Raw genomic sequence first — 20,252 nt, forward strand, 5'->3', positions numbered from 1 at the left:
TCGGTCTCTCTAGCTCTCTGTCTCTCTAGCTCTCTGTCTCTCTAGGCTGTCTCTTTCTGTCTCTCTCTCTCTGCCTCTACCGCTCTCTCTCTCTGCCTCTACCCCTCTGTCTCTTCCGGTCTGTCTCTGCCTCTCAACTTCTGTCTCTACCCCTCTGCCTCTGTCTCTCTGCCTCTACCCCTCTCTCTCTCTGTCTCTGCCTCTCTCTCGCTGTCTCAACTTCTATTTGTTTGGCTGCTCAGGGATTCAGGCTCGTATCAAAAGAGAAATTCTGTAATAGCTAGGCGGTTTGATTGTATCAAATGAATACTTTTTTTTACTTCTTAACACATTTTTTTGTCCCCTTTTTGAGAACGCTGGATTGCTATTCTTCCCCAAGAGGCATCATCGCAACTCAGCTTCACACACACACMCACATACACACTCTTTTACACAACAACAGAGCGAAGCGGTCTGGTCTTGAGATACTTGTGGAAGTGAAAACATTTTGGAGCTGTGAAAAGACATGTTATTTCCTCTAGTTTTCTCTTGTTCTCTCCCTGTCAATCTCTCCTGGTCAATCTGATTCCAGAACAGCTGTTAGGAAGAGAACGGTGGTTAGGAGCTCCTCCATACCCATAACCCATTATTTTAGGAAACCGATCTGAAGCCAGATCAGTGGAGATTGCCAGATGTCAGTGGTAGGGCTCATACCGAAAACGTTGGTGAGGCAATAAAAATATCTCAATGTCAGTTTATTTCCCGTAGTGCTGCCATTTCTGTTCTGTGGATTATATACGAGGATCCAGCACCTGATGTAAGTTTCTATAAGTTGGAGTCGACCACCTTGTTTATCTTTTCAGATGTCAGTGGTATTCAGCTAATACTAGAACGTCTGGATACGGGTTGATGTTGCCAAGAGCTTCCAATTTKAGATTATWTTATACACTGAGTGTACACAACATTAYGAACACCTTCCTATTATTGAGATGCACCCCTTTTGCCCTCGGAGCCTAAAATTCGTCGGGGCATGACCTCTACAAGGTGTCGAAAGCGTTCCACAAANACACCTTCCTATTATTGAGATGCACCCCTTTTGCCCTCGGAGCCTAAAATTCGTCGGGGCATGACCTCTACAAGGTGTCGAAAGCGTTCCACAAAGATACTGGTCCATGTTGACTCCAATGCTTCCCACAGTTGTGTCAAGTTGGCTGGATGTCCTTTGGGTGGTGGACCATACACACAGGAAACTGTTGAGCGTGAAAAACCCAGAAGCGTTGCAGTTCTTGACACTCAAACCATTGCGCCTGGCACCTAATACCATACCTCGTTCAAAGGCACTTCAATCTTTTGTCTTTGCCTATTCACCCTCTGAATGGCACACATACACAATCCATGTCTGTTATCTCAAGGCTTAAACATCCTTTATCCTGTCTCTTCCCCTTCATCTACACTGATTGAAGTGGATTTAACAAGTGACATCAATAAGGGATCATAGCTTTCACCTGGATTCACCTGGTCAGTCTATGTCATGGAAAGATCAGGTGTTCCTGATGTTTTGTCCACTCAGTGTATATTTGAGGTTATGCTATGCGTAMGAAATTGAATCCTCTACAGTAGCTTATGTTAAAGTGTGTCCACACTTTAGGCCTACAGTAAGTTAAGCATTCAAACAAGTGTCAAGTTGTCACTGATACCTCAACCCAGGGCTTTTCAACTAAATTCTTACTGGGCCAGATCTAAAAACATTTTCCACATAGGATTATTCTTCAGAAGAACTGTATGTATGTATGTATGTATGTATGTATGTATATATATATATATATATATATATATATATAAAAAGCAACGCACACACACCAATAAAACACTTTTCCTAAAATGAAGTTGCTAAAACCAACGTGAGTTGAGGTGCAACCAAAAATGATCTCAACATTGAAAAGGAAAAGGCTCAACGCTCGCTCACCATTTTTTATCTATTAAAAGCTTCTTAAAAGWAATRAGGTCATTTTAAAATCATCTGAAAATTAAGTATCTCAGTAAATATGACAAAGATGTGTCAAATCAGGTATTGCCAAATTCCAGTCTGAAAGAATTATGATTTTAATTKATTTRCCTCAGTCATTAGGTATGTTTTTTGTTTTTTGTCGCGCTCCTTTCTAACGAGTCCTTGTGAGCATCAGAGAGGGAAACGGAAGGCAAGTAGGTGTTCCTGAGAGTCATAGCTTTCAGGAATGGGGTCATAATATTTTTTGTAGCATTCAAACGCTACGTAGGCACTAGAAACCACACAAAAAACTACACTATGGACGACCACCGTAGTTCTTGTCATTTTGGCACTGAACGCCGGATTTTGGCAGTTATTTTTTTTGCTGATCTTCTATTAATGTTGAGAATTGATCAAAGGTCCAGTCTAAATTAATATACCGGCCGGATCTGGCCCGCGGGCCGCCAGTTGAATAGCCCATCTTAGCCAATCATTTTTTTTGAGAATCTGCTATTCATGTTAATCACTTTWGGTATCTTAACCTATATAGGTTTTACCTGAGAGGATGTTATTTGTATAATCCCTCAGGTACATTATCCAAGGCTACCAGGCTATCGGCGGTGGCTATGAGGGAGAGGAGCTCTGATGTCATAGAGGTGCGCCAGGCAGAGCAGCAGAACCGGCTGGAGGTGTTGAGGAACCAGCAGGTCCTCTCCTTCACAGAGCAGTCATGGATGGACCTTCATGGTAGGAGAGAATATCAGGCATCAATATAATCCTGTTTGTGTGCCGTGCTTATAGTCTTTAAAATATGAATTAAAGTGCATCTCAACTAGTCTTTTGTTACTGACCAGTGGGTGCCAAGATTACATCTCAACATAAAGATATCAAGTTCACTTGGAAACTAATCTTTACTTGAGGAATGAGGACATAGCCTAAAACTTCTTCACAAATCTCCACATTGAGTGATGTTATGTGCATGTATCTCAAGTTAGGATTCAGCCTCCTGAAGATGCTTTCTGCCTTTCTCCCTCCAGGGGTGTTCCTGTACTCCCCAACACCCCAGAACGTGACCGTCATGTTCTCCTCTGGCGTGGGGGTGGAGGTACGGGGGCGAGAGGGGGGCGCCATGGCCCTCACCGTGCTGCTCCCCTCAAACTACACCAACCTCACCCAGGGCCTGCTAGGACAGATGAACTCTGACCCCTTAGATGACCTCCTGACCAGCCTGGGAGGTGTCYTCTCCCCAGACAACACCAGTCCTGAGGAAATCTTCACCTTCGGAGCCAGCTGTGAGTGCCTGCGACTCTGTCTTCATTGATACATAAAGTGCATCTTAGGATCCCAAAATGTTGATACATTTTGTTGAGTGATTATCTGAAATGTTGGTTATTTTTCATTTTTTAAATAAGTAATTGACTGACGTCTGTTCAACTATTTAAATTCAGATTTTTTTCTGTGATCTCAACMCACTGTTTCCAGACATAAACCGGATCAAGCACCAACTGTGCGATGTAGTAGGGAGTTGTAGTTTCGAACAGGCAAATATTTGACATAGCTTAGCGCAGAAAACGAGGTAAATAACTACAATGACCACCGGCAGACACAGAGTAGAGAAGAGACAGAAGACACGCGATCGAGAGAGAWAGAAAGCAGTTGCTTCGCGAGGTATCCACATGAAAATACATGATCTAAGTGATTGATAGTTGGTATTCAGCAATCATAAAAGTATGCCTTATTTACTTTGAAYAACTACTAWAGTAGTGATTTTGGAAGACAGCATAGGCAGCAGAGATGATTACTTTAAGTTAAATAATATTCATCAAATAACAAAAACTTAATATAGACAACAACTGAAATATGTTATTAAAATTATGTGAATAAATGAAAGTTAATAAGTGATAAGCAGTAATGGGTAAACACAACATTCATGGGACTTTTGTTAATTGTTTTATGTGTTACAGCATTCAGCCCAAGTAATGCATTTAAAATGTTCAAAAATCGAATTATCAAAATAAAAAAAAACTGGATTATTTTTTCATAAACGAACCGAAACCGAACCGACCTCAAACAGCACTAATCGCTCAGCACTATAAATGTATCYTCATATTGGATCCTTGTGCTTCTCAATAAGGCTCTTTTTTAACTGTCTTAAAAATCGGTCCTCTCCTTGCTTCCTCCTTCATTGGACAGGCAGAATCAAAAAGGTGACATGAAGGTAACATGTAAATTCACTGAAAAACAGGTGCTACATCTGGAAAAAACAAATKAACTATGTTCTCTCTGTCTGTCTTCACCTTCGCAGCTGTACATCCTTGAATCACCTGGTCTTCTGTATTGACACCAGGGGCTGAGGGGCTAGATTTACTAAACAGATTTACAAATGTTAACCCCCCCCCCCCCCCAAACAACAAAAAACAACTTTAAAACATATGCAGCGTTAGGAAAAGGAGTATAACAAGTTGTATCTTTGTGTTTGTGTGTTTCATACGTACCATACTGAAAAAACAAAACAACATACTGAAAAAACAAAAACCGCTGCACTTAACCTTTTGGTACATCTGGAATTGTAAACCACAATTCCTTAATTTGACCTTTCACTCTCTTTGACTGAGATATTCTCAAGGAAGAGAAGAGTGTGTGTACTGTGTACTCACCCCTCCCTCCCTCCCTCCCTCAACCCAGCCAACCAACCACCTGTTTAGAGTTAAAGGGCGTCCAAAGGGTTTTAATAGATGACAGGTGTGAGTCCCAAGTGGCACCCTATTCCCTATATAGTGCACTACTTTTGTCTAGAGCCTTACAGGGTTATTGGTAAAAGTAGTGCACTATGTAGGGAATAGGGTTGTTGTTTGTATGGGAGTAGTAGTGCACTATGTAGGGAATAGGGTGCCATTTGAGATGCAAATGGAGAGCAAGATCTTGGCCGAGCCATGGTGTCAGACCAGAGAGCAGACCTAATGGCAGGAGACCAGTGGTGTCCTGGCCTGGCCAGCCTGAGCCACAGTCACACACCATGATAACATTCCACACAACCCACAGAGATAAGGAGAAATGAACAGATTTTTCCTCCCACTCTCAGCTGCACTTCTCTTGTTTCAGAGTTCCTGATAACACTTTCAATGAGCCATCTGTGTTATAATAATATATTGATGTATAATATAGTATTACTGTGCATTTTTGGCCTTTTAGATACACTGTTATTAGAAACGTGCATGCCCCGCCCACCGGAAGATCTGTCTTTTTTTCAGCCGTTTATTTCCTGTGTTCCAGGTGTACAACATGTCACTTAAATCTTGCTGGATTGATGGCTTTCGTTTTACTCCTGCGATAGTGGTGCGCGGGTCAGCTGTTTGTTCATCCACCTGCAATTGCTTGTAACCCATCTGCAACTGCCTGACTATGTATGTGATGAAAATCTGAGGCCCGTAACCGACCCAAACCGCTAATATATCAAATTTGGTCGCTACAGTCAGAGATAGCTGAACAATTTTTTGAAATTGATTGACTTATTTAAAATGTTTCTGCTTATAATTTCCAACATTTCGGTGGGCTATTTGTTTGTCGACTTGTCTATAATTAGACACGTGCAGCTTCTCTTCTGTCATTATACTGTATGTTGCCTTAGAAGACTAAATAAACTCTCTCTCACCAGAATAATAACATGCATCGATAGAATGAATGTTTCAATCTAGTTCGCATCGGTAAACTTTTCTCTGTGCTTATTTCGCGGCGAAAAGACGTTTAGGGACCGGGGAGAAAATGCAATAAAACAAAATGCTATTTTTTTTTGTTTACAAATTCTGTGCTAAATTTCCAATGATATCAGTTTAACCGGTTGTAAGGGAATATAAAGCTGGAAATACAACCCAACATGTTTCTGATAAGATTTCAGTTAGTTAAACTATGTTAGTTAAACTGTTAGTTTCACCGACATACTGTAGTTTACTATGTTAGTGAATGGATGAGAGTACATGACCCTGCAGCTGTGTACCCTGTTGTTCAAACCAAACTCCTCTGTAGTTAAAACCAAGTAAACATCAGGTGAATTTACAAACTGGTCCACATACTGTATCATCATGGCCACCTTAATCGTCTTCTAATTGGCTCATTCATTTCCTCTTCTCTCTCCTGTAACTATCCCCCAGGTCGTTGCTGTTAATGTGTTCTTAATCAAGTAACCTGGTCAAATAAAAAACCATGTTCTGGGCCTGTATTCACAAAGAGTCTTAGAGTAGGAGTCCTCATCTAGGATCAGTTTGGCCTTGTAGATCGTAATGAATTAGATTACATGGACAGGAGGGACCTGATCCTAGATCAGATCCTCCTACACTGAGACACTTGATAAATATGGGCCCACGTCCCTCTTGTCTTAATCACTATAATCTTCAAGTCAAAACTGATCCTGTATCAGCACTCTTTGAGAATATGGGCCCACGTCCCTCTTGTTTTAATCASTATAATCTTCAAGTCAAAACTGATCCTGTATCAGCACTCTTTGRGAATATGGGCCCACGTCCCTCTTGTTTTAATCAMTATAATCTTCAAGTCAAAACTGATCCTGTATCAGCACTCTTTGTGAATATGGGCCCACGTCCCTCTTGTTTTAATCAGTATAATCTTCAAGTCAAAACTGATCCTGTATCAGCACTCTTTGTGAATATGGGCKCACGTGATGTTGTGTTGTCTTCTCCACAGGGAAAACCTCCAATGAGACGTCTCTGTTCACTTACGACACTAAGTACCTGTTGGACACGTACTACTACGTGAAACACGACCCAGCCTTCGTCCCGGCCTTCTCTGTGTCCGAAGACCCAGCTGACCCTCTGGTGGGGGACATGCTGAAGATGTGTTTCGGTGAGGGGGCTCTCTATTTGTCTAAATATATATTTTAGGAGTGTTTATGTATTTTGTTGATACAGGACCGTGAAGAGGAGACTTTAACGGGAGGAAGAAATGGGTTGGATTCAAACCCATACTGACTCTGCACTCTTAGGAAAAAAGGTGCTATCTAGAACCTAAAATGGTTCTTCGGCTGGCCCCATAGGAGAACCCTTTGAAGAACCCTTTTGGTTCCAGGTAGAACCCTTTTGGTTCCAGGTAGAACCCTTTTGGGTTCCAGGTAAAAAACCTTTCCACAGAGAGTTCTTATTTAAAACATTTTTTACCCACTTTTCTCCCCAATTTTGTCATATCCAATTGGTATTTACAGTCTTGTCTCATCACTGCAACTCCCATAAAGACTCGGGAGAGGCGAAGGTCGAGAGCCGTGCGTCCTCCGAAACACAACCCAACCAAGCCGCACTGCTTCTTGACACAATGCCCGCTTAACCTGGAAGCCAGCCGCACCAATGTGTCGGAGGAAACACCGTACACCTGGCGACCTGTTCAGCGTGTGTTACGCCCGGCCCGCCACAGGAGTCGCAAGTGCACGACGGGACAAGGACAATGTGTACATGTGTGCAATGTGAAGGCGTCCCCGGTACTAACCGTTGGACAACACAGTCTACCGGAGCGCTTTCTTTAAAACATATCATACAGACTGCTTTCCAAATGGTATCCTGTTGTCTTTATGATGTACTACTTCTGCCCCGAGCCCTATATGTTGACATGTGGAAAGTTACCATACTTTTTATGCATTTAATTAAAAGCAATTGTACATTTTAAACACAATCTTTTATATAGGTGAGGGGTCCCAGTTCTGCAAGTACGACACCCTGAGCACCCGTAGTCTGGTTGTGGGTAACGCTACACTCCTGTCCTTCAAAAGTCACCAGACACTCATGCAGGACCTGGAGGCTGGTATGTATACAGGAGTCACCTCTCTGTCATTGACACGAGTTGTGAAATGGACGTTTATGGAGTTAGTAAAGTCTACTCATTAACCCCAAGACCTTAGACTACAGTGAGGTGAACATAAGCTGTATGTTCTTAATTGTTAACCTACTTCTTGAATACCATGTGTAAGCAGGACTTTACTGTGTATGTGTGTTGACTAATGCAAGTTACAACACGTTTTTCCCAAAGCAAAGTGCTGAGTAAGTTACAGTAGCTTCTCAAGACGTATAGCGTGTTGCTACAGCCCTGTACTTAACCACAGTGGATAGTATGGTTCTGTGTCATTACTTTGTACTTAGGCTTATATTCCAGATCAGTGTTTCCCGACTCCGGTCCTTGAGTTGTCAACTAATCATCAAGTCGTTGAATCAGGTGTTTTCTTCCCAGGTCACAACAAAAATATATTCTGTTGGGGGTACTGGAGGATCGGAGCTGGGGAAATGATCCCGTATATATTAATAAGCTGTTTTGAGTGGTTTGACATATACAAATGATTGATTTATCAACGTAATCAATACTTTTATTAGTAGATAACATCCTTCTATTCCTTAGTGGTGTCCTGTGGGTGGCTGGCCTCTCCGAGGTACGGTGAGAAGATAGGTACACGCTACCTAGAGGGTTCGACAGTGAGCTTCACCTGTAACAGTGGCTTCGTTCTGTATGGATCACCAGAACGCACCTGTCTACCCAGCGGAGAGTGGACTGGAGAGGAAGCCTCCTGTATCTCTGGTAGGTCCCTATAGTCCAGTAGATACATTTTTTAAAATGTTTCATTTTCATTTAGAAGCATGAAAATTGGCACACTTGTAATATGTGGTACTGGTAGGTCTATAGTCATAGGTTATATCACGGTGTGGTCATGCTAGACAGCAGGATGGAAGTCCAACTCTTTCTAACAACACACATGTTCTAACTACCAAGCCTAACCTTTAACCTTTAACTGTCACCCATCTGCCAGGGACTAAATGTGCCCTGCGGCCAGCCTAAAGAAGGTCAACATGACCTTTAACCTACCTCTCAATGGGCTATCTTAGTTGTCTCAATGGGCTAACTTGGTTTTGTGCAATGATGGTCCTCAAATGAGAAACAGAGCAACTTTTAAAATCCCATTTAGCGTGACTCATTAGAAGCAGAGATTCCAGCAACCGTGGTTTGTGCTCTGAGCTAGTTGCCCAGACATACCAACACAAAAAGATATTAGTCCATTAGAGCTGAAGCACAAAAGGCTTTGGCTTGGCCTCTCTCCCCTCTTCCCCCTCTCTCTCTCTCTCCCCTCTTCCCCCTCTCTCTCTCCTCCGCCTCTTACCCCCCTTTCGTCCCCTCTTCCCCGTCCCTTCTCTCTCTCTCTCCCTTCTCTCCTACTTCCCCTCTCTCTCTCCCCCTCTTCCTCTCTCTCTCTCCCCTCTCCCCCCACCTCTCTCTCTCTCCCTCTTCCCCTCTCTTCCCTCTTCCCCTCTTCTCTCCCCTCTTCCCTCTGCCCCTCTTCCCCCTCTCTTCCTCCTTCTTCTCTCTCCTCTCTCTCTCTCCTCTCTCTCTCTCCTCTCTCTCTTCTCTCTCATCATCTCTCTCTCTCTCTCCTCTTCCCCCCTCTCTCTCCTCTCCCCCCCCCTCTCTTTTCTCTCTTCCCTCCCCCTCTCGTTGTCTGTTTTGTGAATGGAACCACCTGTGTTTCCAGAATGCAAGGTTGCAGCCAGTAACAGAAAGCGAGCCTTGGCTGAGAGCAGTTCCACTGACTGAGACTTTCGTTGTAGTGCTCTATCATTGCCGGCAGATGGCAGTGTTTTCCTGGAGAAATCCCAGTCCCCGTCTGGTGGAGAAGCAAGTTGTCCACTTGTCTCAGTCTCACCCCCTGAAGGCTACAACAGCCCAGCCCCTCCATCTGCTCCATTCTCAGACTATCAGTCTTCTCTCATCCTCTTTTCATTAGTCCGCTAGCAGAGACTTCCTTCTGATAGCTATCTGATCATGCTGGATGTTGACGGATTTCATATCAGATCTGGACGGGGAAACACACATATTGACTCCCTGACTGGGTCACAGCTGGCTAGGTATTAGATCTGGATGGGGGAAACACACATATTGACTCCCTGACTGGGTCACAGCTGGATAAAATAGAAACCAACCTGACTTCACCCCCTTCCTTGTTCATGTGGCTGTAGTGTGTGTGTCTGAAATGGCACCCTATTCCCTATGTAGTGCACTACTTTGGCTCAGCGCATCACAGCTGGATAGAATAGAAGGAGCAGAGCCTGACGTCACCTCCTCCTCCGGTCAATGTGTTTCTATTAGTCTTACGATGACATTTCTGGGTATTATATTATTACAGACATACTACAACAACTGGTGTATGGTATCTTGTTGTCATCCTCTAGTGAAGTATACTGTAACAGTATACGTTGGTGATGTTTTTACTAGGGCCAGTAGTTTTAACCTGAGTTGCAGTAACTGGGGCATTGAGTTATTCCTGGTCAGGCCACGTAGTCGGGGAACAACTCCAGGCCTTAGTTAGTGCATAACCATAAGTCCAGACAAACTTCACTGTGATCTAGTACACAAGAAATGGGAGAGAACTCTTGGTAACAAGTCATTAGTCTTATCATGAGTACTTGTTGCTGACAGTGACACTGAAACACACTGGTTCCCAATACACTGCCTGGTGAGAGAGGACACCATTATAACATTAACACAGTGTTTCAGGGCCTGGTTCCCAATACACTGCCTGTTGAAGAGGAACACCATTATAACATTAACACGTGTTCAGGGCCTGGTTCCCAATACACCTGCCTGGTGAGAGAGGACACCATTATAACATAACACAAGTGTTTCAGGGCCTGGTTCCCAATACACTGCCTGGTGAGAGAGGAAATAAACATGCCTGTGAATCGGCGAGAGGACACCATTATAAACACTTACAGCCAGTGTTTCAGGGCCTGGTTCCCAATACACTGCCTGATGGTGAGAGAGGACACCATTATAATATTACACAAGTGTTTCAGGGCTGTTCCCAATACACTGCCTGGTGAGAGAGGACACCATTATACACTTAACACAGTGTTTCAGGGCCTGGTTCCCAATACACTGCCTGTGGTGAGAGAGGACACATTAACATAAACACAGTGTTTCAGGGCCTGGTTCCCAATACACTGCCTGTGGTGAGAGAGGACACCATTATAATAATAACTACACGTGTTTCAGGGCCTGGTTCCCAACACTGCCTGGTGAGAGAGAGGACACACATTATATATATTAACACAGACTGTGTTTCAGGGCCTGGTTCCAATACACTGCCTGGTGAGAGAGGACACCATATAAACATAACACAGTGTTTCAGGGCCTGGTTCCCAAAACACTGCCTGGTGGAGAGAGACAGACCATTATAATATTAAACACAGTGTTTCAGGGCCTGGTTCCCAATACACTGCCTGGTGAGAGAGACACCATATATACACTAACAACAGGTTGTTCAGGGCCTGGTTCCCAATAACACTGCCTGCGGTGAGAGAGGACACCATTATAAAATATAACACAGTGTTTGAGCGGTTGTCAAAGAATGCCTTTCCACAAGGCTGTCCAAGTATACAGATGTCCAAACAACTTGCATTTCTTTCTCTCTCTTTCTTTTCTCTCTCAAAAAAGTAATAACAGAAGAGAAAGCAGGTCGGGTTGAGGGCTCAGACTTTCACTATCACATATAGTCGGGTGGTTTCTGATGGGTTATACGCAATTGTGTGCGGGTGAACAAACAGCTGACCCGCGCAGTCAATCACACACACACACACACACACACACACACACACACACACACACACACACACACACACACACACACACACACACACACTCCAAACAACCTTCTGAAATGTGTACTACCCCACTTATTTAGGGAATAGGGTGCCATTTGGGACTCAACCAGTTACTTATGTCCCATCCGATAGGACTCCTATCCATGTCCCATAAACACTCATCTCTGTTAACCCAGAGGAGAATCTCATGTCATTTGTTCATCTGCGTGATTAACTTCTGGGTTCATACGTGTTAGACATTGAGAGTCTCTACCGTCGCAAAACGAAACTCTCAGCCAAAGCACTGGAGTTGAAGCAGTTGAAGCAGTTGAAGCAGTTGAAGCACCACCTTTCCCCAATCCTGATACGTCCAAAACACCAATGACTTAAACCCACAAAAGCGGAACTAATGCTGCTGGGATCTCACTCATCCCATTCAGTCCTGGCAGATTCTCTCAGTCAACACGCAGCATCTGCCCATGGGGAGATGACATAAACACTAAACGGTGACAGTAGAGACAGGAAATGCTTCGTCTGTGCTCTCCTCAGCCTGTGTGAGTCACTACGGCAGGTCTAGAGTAGCATAAACATCCAGTTAAGAGTAGTTATCTGTAGGAAAGGTAATGGCAGGGTGATACAGGAGAACAGAGGCCTCCACATCCAGTGTGTCCTCTTTACCCAGCATCGTATGGTCAAAGTATTTTTATGCTATTTGAAAGATTTCAAATACTATTTGGACCTTGGTCTGGCTTCAATGGTGACACTGATGTGTCTAGTTGCTTTATGTACAGTGGGGCAAAAAAGTATTTAGTCAGCCACCAATTGTGCAAGTTCTCCCACTTAAAAAGATGAGAGAGGCCTGTACTTTTCATCATAGGTACACTTCAACTATGACAGACAAAATCAGGAAAATCACATTGTAGGATTTGTTATGAATTTATTTGCAAATTATGGTGGAAAATGGTGGAAAATAAGTATTTGGTCAATAACAAAGTGTATTGTGTTTTCTCCCAAATAATAATATTTATTATACTTTTGAACTTTTATTGTATTTTGCATTGTTGGAAAAGGAGGCATTAGTAAGCATTTCACTGTTGTTTACGACACGTGATAATAAAAATGTGATTTGATGTGACAGGCGAGGTGACACACAGTTCTCTCTGTCAAAGGAGATTATAGATCAACATTTCTCTGTCACCAGAACTGGAGCTCCGCCAGTCCCTAATTATAATTCATTAATTCATTAATTCACTGCATCGCAGTGTTGCGGCATCACTACAGCCTCGGGTTCGATCCCAGGCTCTGTCACAACCGGCCGTGACTGGGAGTACCATAGGGGGGCGCACAATTGGTCCAGCATCGTCCGGGTTAAGGGAGGGTTTTAGGGGGGCTTTACTTGGCTCATTGCTCTGTAGCGACTCCTTGTGGCGGGCCGGGCACCTACAGGCTGACTTCAGTCATCAGTTGGTGCAGCTGGCTTCCGGGTTAAGCGAGCGAGTGTTAAGAAGCGCAGCTTGGCGCGTCATGTTTCAGGGGACGCATGACTCGACGTTCGCTTCTCCCGAGCCCGTTGGGGAGTTGCAGCGATGAGACAAGATCGTAGTCATGAAAAAGGGGGAAAAAATGTATATATATATATTTTTTTTTAACTAATCTTTAATTTACTTTGAGCGCTAGATGGGCGGGGTTTGCCGTTTTGGGAATTCCATATTTTTCATAGCGCCAGACAAACTCAATAAACCACAGATAAACTATTTGATTGATTGGAAATAGTATTTCAACCCGGTTCTGTGTATGATAAATTACCTTTATCAGGCGGTAATTTATTCTGCTAATCCATTGTAATGTTCTTCGGCGTGGGAGATGAGAGTCACGCAGTGGAAGGGTGAGAGAGAAAGTCCCTTTCGTAACTTCAAAAAGGACTCGGGAGAAAGAATCATCAAGTTGTAGAATTGGGCTGGGTCAAGTCACGCTCAGAGGCAGAGCGGAGGAGATGATTAAAGTCGAAAAGACAGCAGCAGAGGACAGATGAAAAGAGAGAGAGAGAAAGGTAGAGATGCTGACTGAAAAAGGCAGAGGAAATAAAACAATGAATAATAGTCTGTTTATTTCCCTATGGCGACAAGGCACAGTGCAGAAAGTGCGAGAGACTGGCGGCAGGTAGCTTAGTGGTTAAGAGCGTTGGGCCAGTAAATGAAAGGTTGCTGGTTCGAATCCCGAGCCGACTAGGTGAAAAATCTGCCTGTGCCCTTGAGCAAGGCACCTTAACCCTAATTGCTCCTGTAAGTCGCTCTGGATAAGAACGGCTGCTAAATAACTCAAATGTCAATGTAGACAAAGAGAGAGAAAGAGAGTGTGTGTCGGAATTGAAGAAGCAGGTTGTATAGAGAGGAGGAACTTGAAATGCCATCACAGTGCAAGACATTTAAACCTGTCATGTCCCTCTGCACCACTGTCTCTGTAAGGGAGCCTTCCTGAATGAACAAGGTCCCTGTCTGGGACCTCAGAGTAAACAATCTATTGTGATTAAAGAGGCTCTCTATCTTCACTTCTTCTCTTTTTCTTTCTTCATATTCTTTCTCATCTGCATCTCTCTCTCTCTCTCGGTCACAAAGACCTGAGGGAGCTTGTGTGCTGGATCAGAGCAGAGCTGAGAAACACACGCACACCATTTCCATATTACAGGGCAGTATTATTTATACTTGTTCATATTTATTTGCAGTATTTCTCCTCAGATTTTGACAGTCAAGTCCTCCTCTGAAATCTAAAGTGCTGTGATCTTATAATAAACCCATGATGGAGGATGCTGATGAACTCAGTCACCGCTACAGAAAGTAACTCATATTTAGATATGCGCTTTAYATATCAGCACAATTTATTTCATTCAGAATGTATTCAGACTCCTTCTCCTTTTCCACATTTTGTTAAGTTACAGTCTTATTCTAAAATGTATTAAATAATTTTTCCCCCTCATCCATCTACACACAATATCCAATAATGACAAAGCGAAAACAGGTTTTTAATTTTTTTAGTATTAAAAAAATCTATTTAATGTATTAATGTATTTTAATGTARTAAAACTGAAATTGAGCTCAGGTGCATCCTGTTTTCATGGGTCATCCTTGAGATGTTTCTACAACTTGATTAGGAGTCCACCTGTGGTAAATTCAGTTGATTGGACATGATTTGGAAAGCCACACATCTGTCTATATAAGGTCCCACAGTTGACAGTGCATGTCAGAGCAAAAACCAAGCCATGAGGTTGAATGAATTGTCCGTACAGCTCTGAGACAGGATTGTGTTGAGGCACAGATCTGGGGAAGGGTATCAAAACATTTCTGCAACATTGAAGGCCCCCAACAACACAGTGGCCTCCATCATTCTTAAATGGAAGATATTTGGATCCACCAAGACTCTTCTTAGAGCTGGCCGCCCGGCCAAACTGAGCAATCGGAGGAGAAGGGCCTTGGTCAGGGAGGTGACCATGAACCCGCTGCTCACTCTGACAGCGCCATAGTTCCTTTGTGGAGATGGGAGAACCTTCCAGAAGGACAACCATCTCTGCAGCACTCCATCAATCAGGCCTCTATGGTAGAGGGGCCAGACAGAAGCCACTCCTCAGTAAAAGGCACATGACTGACCGCTTGGAGTTTGCCAAAAGGCGCCTAAAGACTCTCAGACCATGAGAAACAAGATTATCTGGCCTGATGAAACCAAGATTGAACTCTTTGACCTGAATGTCAAGCGTCACGTCTTGAGAAAACCTGGCACCATCCCTATGGTGAAGCATGGTGGTGGCAGCATCATACTGTGGGGATGTTTTTCAGCGGCAGGGACTGGGAGGCTAGTCAGGATCAAGGGATAGATGAACAGAGCAAAGTACAGAGATCCTTGATAAAAACATGCTCCAGAGCACTCAGGACCTCAGCCTGGGGAGAAGGTTCACCTTCCAACAGGCCTTCGACCCTAAGCACACAGCCAAGACAACACAGGAGTGGCTTCGGGACAAGTCTCAAAATGTCCTTGAGTGGCCCAGCCAGAGCCCGGACTTGAACCCGATCGAATATCTCTGGAGAGACCTGAAAATGGCTGAGCAGCGACACTCCCCATCCAACCTGACAGAGCTTGAGAGGATCTGCAGAGAAGAATGGGAGGAACTCCCCAAATACAGGTGTGCCAAGCTTGTAGCGTCATACCCAAGAAGACTCTAGGCTGTAATCGCTGCCAAGGGTGCTTCAACAAAGTACTGAGTAAAGAGCCTGAATACCTATGTAAATGTGATATTTCAGTTATTTTGCTTTGTCATTCTGGGGTTTTGTGTGTAGATTGAGGTGGGGAAAAAAACAATTTAATAATTTTTAGAATAAGGCTGTAATGTACATTTTTTGTGGAAAAAGTCAAGGGGTCTGAATACTTTCTGAATGCACTGAATGCAGTATGAAACAGTGAATACTTGGTGTGATGGTGTGTAAACACATTCTGCATACACGTAACCTCTGTTTATCATCCTCGACACGTAACCTCTGTTTATCATCCTCGACGCGTAACCTCTGTTTATCATCCTCGACACGATAACACTCTCTGTTTATCATCCTCGACACGTAACCTCTGTTTATCATCCTCGACACGTAACCTCTGTTTATCATCCTCGACACGTAACCTCTGATCATTGTCAGACTATGAATGAGTTTGTATTCGTTTAGCCGTGTTTCTCAATACAGACCCTCGTGACATCACAGCCCTGTTTCACCGTACAGTGGGCTGTGGGACAATCTCCCCCCTCTCTCCCTCCATCCATCTTTTTGGACAGACTCCAGTCCGGATGAGTAGGTAGTGGACTGGAGATCTGATTATAGCAGGATGGACTGGGATGGCATCTGCAGACGTGTAAAAACACAGCCATAGGTGATGTATCCATCAGGGGAATGAGTGAAAGATAGAATCACAGTGCTCCTTATCTCCTTGAGGGGAAGGGAGAAGAGAAGACATGTGGAGAAGGAGAGTGTCCTAAGAAGGAAGGGTGGAGGGAGAGAATGTGTGGGTGGGACAGTGATGATATTATTATTTTATATATTTTTATTTAACCTTTATTTAACTAGGCAAGTCAGTTAAGAACAAATTCTTATTTACAATGACGGCCTACACCGGCCAAAACCGGACGACGCGGGGCCATTTGTGCGGCGCCCTATGGGACTCCCAATCACGACCGGTTGTGATACAGCCTGGATTTGAACCAGGGTGTCTGTAGTGACGCCTCTAGCACAGAGATCCAGCGCTTTAGACCGCTGCTCCACACGGGAGGCCCGGTGGTAAAGTGAGAGTTATAGAGGTACTGCAGCATCCTAAAGAGACACCTTCTTAAATCCACCTTACCTCCATGTGATGGTGTTTTCCTTTCTCCTTATTGACACACACTGTGTGGGGAAACGGAGCGTGAAGAAAGACGCTGCACACTCGAAGGTTACTCTCCTTGACTTTAAAGCAGAGTAATGGAAAAATAGCATGGCTGTGGATACGTCCKAAATGGCACCCTATTTCTTGTTTAGTGCACTACTTTTAAGGAAGGGTCAATAGGGCTCTGGTCAAAAGTAGTGCACTATATATGGAATAGGGTGCCATTTGGTATGTACACAGATTGTTTGTGACAAAGTTCTTTTGATCTCTGTGCCACTGATTCAGTTGACTGTAATGTTATGTGGGTTTAACTCACAGCCTCTCAGGCTTCCACCGTTATCAGCTTGTACTGGCCTTCTAAGAGCCCTCATACAGACTAGCTAGCTGTAAACAAGGGCTTAATGGCACTCTCACTTTCTGTGTGTTTTGACTGTCCTGTACCACAGACACACGCATATGTTTGAAAGACAACAAGTAAGAGAGCGTGTAAAGTACAAAAGTCACAATTGAAAAAGTGATCAAATAGAGGATGGGTGATATGATATCTAATAGAGGATGGGTGGTATGATATCTAATAGAGGATGGGTGGTATGATATCTACTAATCTTACTAGAGGATGGGTGGTATGATATCTATATAGAGTGATGGGTGGATTATGATATCTATCGTTAGGAATGGGTGAGTATGATATCTACTAGAGGATGGGTGTATGATATCTACTGGAGGATGGTGGTATGATATCTAATCAGAGGATGGGTGGTATTGATATCTACTGAGAGATGGGTGATATGATATCTACTGGTGGATGGGTGGTATTGATATCTACTAGAGGATGGTTGATATGATATCTACTGGAGATGGGTGGTATGATATCTACTAGAGGATGGGTGGTATGATATCTACTAGAGGATGGGTGTATGATATCTACTAGAGGATGGGTGGTATGATATCTACTGGAGGAGGTGGTATGATATCTACTAGAGGTGGGTGGTATGATATCTATTAGAGGATGGGTGGTATGATATCTACTGAGGATGGGTGGTATGATATCTACTAGGGATGGGTGGTATGATATCTACTAGATGAGGGTGGTATGATATCTACTGGAGGATGGTGGTATGATATTCTACTAGAGGATGGGTGGTATGATATCTACTGGAGGATGGGTGGTATGATATTGGAGGTGGTGTATGATATCTACTAGAGGCATGGGTGGTATGATATCACTAGAGATGGGTGGTATGATATTACTGGAGGATGGGTGGTATGATATCTACTGGTAGATGGGTGGTATGATATCTACTAGAGGATGGGTGGTATGATATCAAATAGAATGATGGGTGGTATGATATCTACTGAGGATGGTGGTTATGATATCTACTGGAGGATGGGTGGTATGATATCTAATAGAGGATGGGTGGTATTGAATCAAATAGATATGGTGGTATGATATCTACTGAGGAGGGTGTATGAAATCTACTAGAGGATGGGTGGCTATGATATCTAATAGAGGATGGGTGGTATGATATCTACTAGAGGATGGGTGGTATGATATCTACTGGAGGATGGGTGTATGATATCTACTAGAGGATGGGTGGTAATATCTACTAGAGGATGGGTGGTCATGATATCTACTGGAGGATGGGTTATGATATCTACTGGAGATGGGTGGTATGATATCTTTACTATGAGGATGGGGTGGTATGATATTACTAGAGGATGGTGGTTATGATACTACTGGAGGATGGGTGGTATGATATCTACTGTAGAGGATGGGTGTATGATATCTTACTGGAGGATGGGTGGATTATAATCTACTGGAGGATGTGGTGTATGATATCTACTGGAGGATGGGTGATGATATCTCTGGAGGATTTGGGTATGGGGGCTATGATATCTAATAGAGGATGGGTGGTATGATATCAAATAGATGATGGGTGGTATGATATCTCTACTGTGGATGGTTGGCCGTGCTCTCCTCTCCGTAACGATGGTCTTCTGCTGCTTGTAATGATATCTCTCACTCTATGATGCAGATGCTCGTTCGCGTCTGGATCACTCTACTGGGCAGCAGCGGGTCTATCATACTTCTCCATCCAGACGGAGTGTCGTAGGCTATGTGAGTGTCTACGTCTATACATTAGAGAGAATCGTCCTCAGCTGCCGGCCTGTTTGTGTTCATTGGCTCAATTCTACTGGGGATGGGTTGGTGACTAGATTCTCTTCTTAGTACGGCCCAGACGCCTGTTACGTATGTCGATTCTGCTCCCTATACTAGCCGACGGCATGGGGTGGAAGCACGATCGCCATTATACGACTCTCTCTCGATATGGTAGCTGTGGTGGTATCCTCACTGATCTCGTCACCTTTCACCTAAAGCGATTCAGCATAACTGATACTTATCCAACATTCATATCCTCCTAGGGACAGGATGTTCGGAGTGTGATGGAGAATATGTAAATTTTGGTGTATTGATATCTACTGCGAGGATGGTGGTATGGTACTCTCTACTAGAGAGTAGTGAGTGAAATCAAGTGATGGGTGTAATCTACGGAGGATGCGGGGAGATATCTACTGGGATGGATGGGTGGTTATGATATCTAATAGAGGATGGGTGGTATGATCTATTGTCGACGAGATGGGTGGTATGATATCTACTAGAGGATGGGTGGTATGATATTCTACTAGAGATGGGTGGGTGAGTCTGATATGATATCTACTGGAGGATGGGTGTATGATATCTACTAGAGGATGGGTGGTATGATATCTAATAGAGGCATGGGTGGTATTGTATCTAATAGCAGGATGGTGGTATTGATATCTACTGAAGCGAGGGGTGTATGATATCTTACTAGAGGATCGGTGTATTGATATCTACTAGAGGATGGGTGGTATGATATCTACTAGAGGATGGTGATATGATATTCTACTAGAGGATGTGGATATGATATCTAATAGAGGATGGGTGTATGATATCTACTAGAGTGGGTATGGGTGTATGATTCTATGAGGATGTGGTTATGATATCTACTTAGAGGCATGAGGTGTGGTTATGATATCTACTAGAGGATGGGTGGTATGACTATATCTACTAGAGGATGGGTGGTATGATATCTAATAGGAGATGGGTGTGTATGATATCTAATAGAGGATATGGGGATGGTATGATAATCTACTAGGGGATGGGTGGTATGATATCTCAATAGAGGATGGGTGTATGATATCTACTAGAGGATGGGTGGTATGATATCTACTATAGGATGGTGGTATTG

At 43.6% G+C, this 20,252-nt stretch overlaps 1 protein-coding gene across 1 annotated transcript in view; it reads left to right on the forward strand.

Moving 5' to 3' along the window:
- The window catches only part of LOC112072862 (sushi domain-containing protein 2), a 42,032-nt gene that overhangs the window by 12,659 nt on the left and 9,121 nt on the right, over positions 1–20,252 (forward strand). Inside the window, 5 exon segments of the mRNA XM_024140257.2 lie at positions 2,555–2,713; positions 3,004–3,258; positions 6,665–6,823; positions 7,652–7,768; positions 8,357–8,533. Of these exon segments, the coding sequence (XP_023996025.2) occupies positions 2,555–2,713; positions 3,004–3,258; positions 6,665–6,823; positions 7,652–7,768; positions 8,357–8,533 (867 nt within the window).

The sequence above is a fragment of the Salvelinus sp. IW2-2015 genome, unplaced genomic scaffold (assembly GCF_002910315.2).
Source record: "Salvelinus sp. IW2-2015 unplaced genomic scaffold, ASM291031v2 Un_scaffold2067, whole genome shotgun sequence".
NCBI lineage: Eukaryota > Metazoa > Chordata > Actinopteri > Salmoniformes > Salmonidae > Salvelinus > Salvelinus sp. IW2-2015.